Source organism: Mastomys coucha, unplaced genomic scaffold (genome assembly GCF_008632895.1).
Source record: "Mastomys coucha isolate ucsf_1 unplaced genomic scaffold, UCSF_Mcou_1 pScaffold11, whole genome shotgun sequence".
NCBI lineage: Eukaryota > Metazoa > Chordata > Mammalia > Rodentia > Muridae > Mastomys > Mastomys coucha.
This window is the reverse complement of record NW_022196893.1, coordinates 21,471,003-21,479,583: the sequence shown is the minus strand read 5'-3', so window position 1 is coordinate 21,479,583 and position 8,581 is coordinate 21,471,003. Positions and strand designations below refer to the sequence as shown.

The following is an 8,581-nucleotide window of genomic DNA, read 5'->3' as shown; positions in this document are numbered from 1 at the left end:
CAGGAGTCTGAGTTGGCATTAGCTGGGTGCAGGAGTCTGGGTTGGCATTAGCTGGGTGCAGGAGTCTGGGTTGGCATTAGCTGGGTGCAGGAGTCTGAGCTGGCATGCATGGTCTTCTAGAACGTGTTGTGCTTTGCCCCAGCTTGTTTGTACTTTTAAAATGTTGATCAAGAAATCAGCTATGATCCTACTAGGGTTTTCTTTATGGCTTCTGTGGGTTTTTTTCTCTTGTACCTTGCATTATTTTCTCTTTGTTCTGACTCTTGAGTTTTTTCACTGTCATACACTCTTGGGAACTCTATTCTGGTTTTACTTGGTGTTTAGTGTGTTTCTCGTATCTATATTTATGAATGTGTTTTCCTTTGGAGAAGTTTTCTTCTAAGATCCTGTTAAGGATCTGGTCTGTGACACTAATCTGGATTTATTCTTCTTTGGCTACAACTCATTGATTTGTTATTTTAAAGATGTTGCAAATTTCCTGCCTATTTCTTTTGTATGTTTTTAATTTTCTTCATATTCTTTGTTTGAATGGTCCAGTTCCTTTCTTGCTTCAGGCTGGAACTGCTGTGTTATGTAATTTTGTTTATGAATTATTCTTGCTAAATTTTCCTTCTTTCCCTTGTGTTTTCTTATCAAAATACAAATGGTAAATTGAGAAGTGATGAACTACTTCATCCTGCATTTAATCACTATGAAAACAAAAATAAATTCAAACAATATTATTGTCTTTTAATGGTATATGGTAGTGAGTTTTGACAGAAAAAGACAAAACTAGAAATATAATGGCACATTCGTATAGATTATTAAATCGAACTTTATGGAGTTACACAAATTTGATCACACAAAATAAAAAGTGAATCTGTATACTCCAGTAGCTCAGAAATATTCCAATTATGTAAAATGCATGAGACATAGCTAAGGTGAAAATGATTAAATATTTATACCATATTTATCCTTTCATGATGGAAACATGTTTATCTATCTATCCTTGAACAAATGTATTACTTGCAAATATTTAAGAAAATTATAGAATTGAACTCTTATAGCTATATACCAGTGATAGACAGAAAAAAAAAAGTTGAGCAAGAGCTCTCTCCTGAGTTGTTTGTTTTCGTTTCTTTCATTTTTTTAGTCCTTTGGTTAAAATTAAAATTGTCTTTTTTATATTAATGCTGCTAGTGGTATTTTCTTTTGCCAGTATTATCACTGGCTGATAGTGTCAACATTTGTACCCATGTACTTACTGAATCTGAGAAACTCATTTTTCTATATATTAATGCTTGGACTTAAATCTAGAACCCAATTCCTTTCAAAGTATAGCAAAAAAAAAAAAAAAAAAAAAAAAAAAAAAGAGGTGATATAAACAGTATGAATATTTTAATGTCCATGAAGTTGGTAAAGATTTTAGGTTCAGATATTATCTCAACAACTTTCTAGTCTGCATAATCCTCGATAAAACTATCCAAAGGCTCTGGTGCAGTTAAAACAAACCCAGACCTCTCTGTCCTGCCAATAGAGAGCATTGTTAGGTCTCTGTGGATCCCGCTGCCTTGGCTGCATGCACTCGCTGTGAGTCTGTGAGGCCATTTCAGAAATTTCAGTGAGGACACGCTTGACAGAATCCAGAGAAGAGATACCTAATCTTCGTAAAAGGTGGAGAAGGAGAAAGCCGGAGGCTTGCTAGCTTTCTCGTCTCCCTACTTCCTGCTCCTCTGTGATAGGAGGAGGTGAGGCCATGCTCCTGCCATCCTGGAGCCCCCTGGGGCCGTGCCTTCCTCATCTTAAGTAGATGCTGTATTTTAGGCAGTTTGTCCTAGGGAGGAGAAAAGTGGTATACTGGTGAAAGCGATTTTATATCAAAGACTTTTGCTCCTCATATATAATATGCCTGTTATTGAGCACGGAAGCTTTAATGTGAGTGCGATGTTTTTGCTTGATTTTACTAAATTACAATATAGCCAATTAGCAAGGAATTAAAGGTAATTATATTTTAAAAAGTTACATTTGTAAGTATGAAGTTTGAATTATATGTGGCGTACATGAAGTTTGAATAATGAAACACTTCGGTGTGCTTTCTCTTCAAAAAATTAGTTGTGACAATACAGGAATGTAAACATGACAGAGACACATATGACATTCGTAAGTACCAATTGTCATTTGTATGTCATTATAAATGTTAAAACAATTTCTTCATCTTACAAAAATGTGATTACATACAAGTCTTTGTGTGGACATAATAATGTAAAATCAAATTTATAAACAAAATATTAATAAACATAAAAAGTTAATTAAATAATTATAAACATATATATAATTATAAATAATGGCAGTTCTCGTTACCTGAATATGTTACATGCAATTATATATAAGCCCCAAAGCACAGCTATATCTTTATACATTTGTTATGCTACACATGTATAAAATATACCTTTACAATTTTTATCTGTAATAGAAATGTATGGGGGACAGGTATAGGCAAGTCTGTTAAAATTAGGCTAGTTCTGCTGCACTAATGAGTGGGAGTGATAAAATCCATCCAGTTTCCATGGAGACCAAGAAGCACACCTGTAATACACAGAGAAGCAAAGACATGAGATGTACTAGAGCCACTTAATATTTGCCTAGGTGTTGCGGTGAATTTTTAACCCAATTTGCCCAGTCAATGAATTCACAACCCAATTAATTGGTATGCAAGCTACTCGCCTAGATTGGGCAGATCTACCACTACACTCCTCTATTCCCATCTATTAGATCCCATATGACTCGCGATTTCTCCAAGCCACGCGTTTCAGCTCCATCTTCCTTCCACCTAGTCCTCTTCCGAGTCTCCTCCCCCTGTCTCTTCTCTCCTCTTCTCCCCGAATCCTTTCGGCTCCACCTTCCCTCCTGCCACCCAATCATCTGCCTTAGCCTTTATTTGAAAAGTTAAGGTAGGGAGAAGGTTCACAAGGCACCTGTAGACGTGATTCACTCCTCATCTGCAGTGCTTTCCAGGACAGGAGAATTAGCATCAAAATACAAGACCAGGACTATCCACAACACCTAAGATTGCTTATATCCTCGGTAGATGCATATCTATTATACTAGGTAAAATAAACCTTAAGGTTTATTATATAAGCCTTACGGTTTATGTAATCATGCTTATTCCACACATGACAACACAAGAGCAGTGAAGAGCCTGGGAGTGCTTAACAGCCATTCTGGGACTTTTTAGGAGCTCTAGATAGTGTCTACTAGAGTTTTAGGAAGCTACAAAAACCATTAGAGTTTAAATAGCATTTTTTGAAAAGCCAGTGTTTCAGTCACTTTGATAAAACACCACGACCATGGCAACGCGTTGAATGAAGAATTTATATGGCCTTATGGTTCCGGATGGTGAGGGTTCATGATGGAATAGTGAAGGCTTGGCAGCTGGAACACCAAGCTGAGAGCTCAAATCCTGAACCTCAAGCACAATGCAGAAAATGCGCTAGAAATGCACCAGGCTTTGGAATGTCAAAGCCCGCCCCCAGTGACGTACTTCCTCCATAAAGGCCACGCCTCCTAAACCTACCCCCAAAGCCCCAACAATTGGAGACCAAGTGTTCAACCATGAGGGTATCTAAACTACTACAGCATTAAAGTTGAAAAGTTATGACGATAAGCTAAAAGAGGGGCAGCTGAAAGATTGTTCTCTGCACTTAAGAAGACAGCTCTTTGCTGCAGTCATTACCAACCATGAGACTGACAAGCACGCGACTTGCTGTCATTGTTTCGTTTCATCATCTGGGGACAAAGAATACTGCCGTTCTGTAAGCATGGGTTTATACAAGAGGAGGGCCTGCAGCTGTGTATCTAGCTCCCTGCACTCGAGTGGGAGAGGTCTGCCTTTGCCGTGGCCGCTCACTTTTAAGTCTTTGTTATTTTCTAAGACTATACGATGCTTACTGCCACTGGCAGAAACTTAGACAGGAAACCACGGGGAATATAAATGGAGAGAGAAGAAATAGAGACAGAAGCTGCCATTATTGGAAAGATGAATTACTGACTGAAATACTGGACAGAAACAAGAGAGGGAGCACTTTCTGGCTCAGGGTTTTAAGACCATCCATTAGTCAGAGAATGTATAACCACCTGCGGGAGCATGTGAAGACACTGACCTTCATACCACAGAGAGTCAGCCTACCAGGCTGCTAGAAATGGGGACTGGGTTGTGGTTATCGTCTGCCAGCCAGGCCACAGCTCACCTCTTAAAAGTTCCACAGCCACCCGAAGTAGGAAAACTAGCCCAGGAACAAGCTAACATGATCCCACGGGGGCATTTCATACTCAAATCATGACAAGTTGTACCCAAACAAGCCTTCACATCATGTTATACCCCAAAAGGAATGTTTGCAGGTTCCCTTCAGCCCACACCCGAATCCATCATAATGTGACATTAACCCAAAGAGAAGGGCCGCAGAAGTAAGTGCCCTGGAATCCAGGCAAGCTTTGTGTGTGTCTAGAACTTCAAAATGCCACTGCTATATTATACAGCACTTCAAAGTCATATGCTTAATATGTGTCTATAAATGATGTTGACTAGACCCTTTTAATTGACTATATGTGTGTGTGTTTGAACTACATTGCAAACAATTATAATGCACTGTATTGTTTTAAAAAATAAACACCTTTGACAGGACAAATCAAATTAATTATCTAAATTTAATTTTGAAATAAGACATAGGCATTGTTTTAGGGGAAGACATACATACATACATACATATACATACACACATACTTATGTAAGTATATATATATATAAATTCATATACATGAATCTATATAAACATATATGTGTATATGTGCATATATGTATATATACATATATATGTATATACACATACACACATATATATGTAAATACACACATATATATGTAAAGTTGAAAGTAGCTGAGGACCACAGCATGGTAGAGAAAGCAATGGGGTAGTTTGGATGTACCTGCCAGCTGTTAGATCTGTACAAAGTTCTTAGGTGACAGTTGGGAAAGTAAACACAAAAACCATTGGCATGTACACCCAGGCATATGTGCGCCCCCCCACACACACACTCAAACACACATACCACACATGCTATCTCTCACACGTACACACTTGCATGCACACACAACACACACACATACTATACACACTCTTTCACACACTTGGATTCACACAACAACATACACAAACACCACACACACACACACTCACACATACACTGCATGCATTTACACACACACACAAATATTTAAAAATAAATTTAAAATAATTTTGATGTTCTTAAAGTATTTATCGTTTAACATGCAATATTTGAAATAGTAACGTTTATAAAGGCTGGGAAATAATCTGATTATCTCTCTTCACATCACTGGTATTCTTGAGACAATCTGTTTGTGTCTAGACTTGGCAACTTTATTGCTTGCTATTCTTATGAAGTTTGACAAGTCTTCTATTCTTAGTCATTTCTCTGGAAGTTATATTAGTAAAATGACGGGTTTTCTCTATCCCATAGATCACTGTCTTGGGTTTGCCATGCAAGTTTTGGCTAAATGCATATCATCTGCTACAATATAAGGATATTTCAGTTGCACATGAGTTTGTTTATTTTTTCTAAAATGACTGTCTTGAATCATGTTGAGATGGGGAACAATACTTCATTCACTGTTTCATTTCATCGTGGTCTACCTTATTCTGGACAACTGTAAGGCATCTAAAGAGGTGCATTAAAACAACAGACTGGATCAGGACCCTGGGGCCGGGCAGGAAAGATGGGAAACAGGCTTCTGTAAAGGAGAGCATAGACTACATTTTGCTAGAAAGAAGTCACAAATTCTTACTTCATTTTAGAATGTGTTGGCATCTTTCAGAGCATATCACCCAGCTGAGCAGCTTCAAGTAACATTTCCATCACTGAGAATGAACAGGTTGCCCCCTAATGTACATCTGTCAGGTTAGTAAAGAGTAACAAATATATCTAGTGCAACATAGCCGAACATTAAATACCCCCTTCTTAGTTCTGCATAGACTTCAGTTTAGGCATATCAGAGCATGCTCTAAAAACCAGACCCCATGTTGAACCTAGGTGTTCCGTTCTGTCACAATGGCTCAGTGTAGGTAGATGCTCCTGACTTTGAGTCTGCATTGCCAAGTTTCATTTGCTTGAGACTGGTAAGCATTGCCTTTCTCTGTCAAGTGTGTAATAAGTGTCCAATGGCAGAAATGGAGCGCAAACAATCAAAATCTGAACACTGAACTTTAAACAAGTAACCAAACCTAGATAGACCCACATAGTTTGTGTTAGACCTTCCTTGTGTGTTCGCACCGCGCGCGGCTCAGGGAGCACTCAGGATTACAGGGCTGATCCTACCTGTCAGCATCACAGCATCCGAACTGCGTCAGTAGAACTTTTAGTCTCCATGGTTACGAGTTAAGATACCTGAGCCTTGCATAAGGGAGAGGCAAGGTTCTACATAGAATCACTAGGACTCAAGAGAGTGACAAGGTTTCTTAAAAGACATGGTGGATATGAGGCTGCGCTTCCCATGCTCAAAAGAATTGTTTCATCTATCTTGATTAAATTCTTGTTTCCAAATTTCATAAGATATGTAGAAGAACTAAAGTACCAGTAGCAAAGATTGTGTCCTCCTCCATGTGTAGCTGCATGGAGTGAGTTCTAAGGATTTGACATCATAATTATTACTAACTTCATCACTCTCCTTTCACATTCGCATGGATTAATGTGAACATTAATTATAGAATTCTAATTAGACTGCTCTAAGGGGTTCACCACATATAAAATATAGTGCTGCATATGTAAGACCTTTCAGAGAAGGGGAATCGGGGGCCAGACATCAAAGTGAGTTGCACCTCAAATGATTGTAAAAAAAATTTTTTTGTGATAAAAAATTTATGATTTAGGATTTCAGTTAATTGACTTTATTTTTCTTCAAAACCTTACCTTCAGAAATTAAAATTTCAGTTGGTTAAACACAACATATTCATTGCTTATTACTGTTCACTAGGGAAGGTTCTTGACTTTTTAAGTGACTCACAGCTAAACATTAAATTCTAATAAGGTTTACAAGCATATCTGTTTATGATAATGAACAGCTTGCAAGTTCTGTGACACAAACTACTATGGCATACCTTTTGTTTATAATAATAGTTAAGCTCCTGTCATAAATTCTTTTCCTGTTACTGTGATTTAAAAAAAAAAAAAAAAAAACTGACAAAAGCAACTTCAGGGGGAAAAGGCTTATTTTCTTTAGCTCACAGTTTAAGGTACGGCCAGTTCATCATGGCCGGAAAGTCAAGGGGACAGGATTGAAGCAGCTGGTCATGTGACATTGACAGGCAGAAGTATTAAGCGGTGAATGCAAGTTGCTGTATAGCCGATCCCATTACAATGAGAGAAGTATTGAGCAGAGAGTGCATGCTGCTCCCCAGCTCCCTCTCCCTCCTCACGCCTCCAGATCCCACCTAGGGAATGGCGCTGCCCACAGTAAGCCAGTGTTCCCACCTCAGTCCACACAGTCATGATAATCCTCCTCAGGCATGGGAAAAGAAAACACATCCCAGGTGTTTCTAAATTCTGTCAATTTGACCAACTCTCTAGCTCTTATAATGTACATGTTCTTCTTTTGATGAATTATGATATTGATGAAATATGATTATGGATTGTAAATTTTAGATTAAGGGAAATTATGTATTACTGTAATATGATTGATGTATAATACAATAAAGTATATTTCTCAAGAGATATTCTAAGTTATAAAGTTATGCTTATCAATATATTAAACATTTTTCATAATCAACAAGTTGTTCCTTTGTAAAATATTTTGAAACGTGGATGAGAATTGCACAAAGGTAATGCTACACACTTTTTCTTGCTCTTACTTTCAGTCATGATTTCATTGGAGAATTTACAACAAGCTATCGGGAACTCGCAAGAGGACAGTCACAATTCAACGTCTATGAGGTAAAAAGCCACGACTTTTGCAGCAGGCATTGCGTGATCTGCACTGTTTTCAAAGGATCACGGCCAAAGGTCAAGAACACACAAGAGTCCATGTGCCTAAGAAAGTATATACAAACATAATTTATAATCTTTACATTCAGACCTACCTATCCCTTTAATTAACATTAGTTTACTTCTTTCTTTAATTAAATAGTTGTTTTAGATGGTATATCATTAAGCGAAGGTAATTTTGGAGAGCAGATGAAATTCTGAGTGAATATGCATTGTTGAAAGCAGTAAAGCCTTCCTCTGGTGCCAGTGCAAATGTTGACAGCGTTTGTAGAGATTTTCAACACAGCTTCCTTCTCTAAGGATTGCAGCCTGAGGCTGCTCCTCACAGCTAACCTACTGAGGTTAGCTGCACCTGCCTCCTTGTTCAGTTTATACCATGAGCCTGACTCCTGTATTCTGATGTGTAAAATAAATGTGCTGAACTTTCTGAGTCTGTCAGTCCTCCATCTGTCTCTGTCTCTCTGTGTCTGTGTGTGTGTGTGTGTGTGTGTGTGTGTGTGTGTGTCTGTGTGTGTCTGTGCATGTATACGTGTGCTGCTGTTGGTGTCCT

The 8,581-nt window shown here is 38.1% G+C and overlaps 1 protein-coding gene across 2 annotated transcripts in view; it reads left to right on the top strand.

Moving 5' to 3' along the window:
* The window catches only part of Cpne8 (copine 8), a 176,744-nt gene that overhangs the window by 111,975 nt on the left and 56,188 nt on the right, over positions 1 to 8,581 (top strand). For both annotated transcript variants that reach the window (XM_031353136.1, XM_031353145.1), the window contains one exon: positions 7,905 to 7,980. In XM_031353136.1, the coding sequence (XP_031208996.1) occupies positions 7,905 to 7,980 (76 nt within the window). The remainder of the gene's footprint in view (positions 1 to 7,904; positions 7,981 to 8,581) is intronic.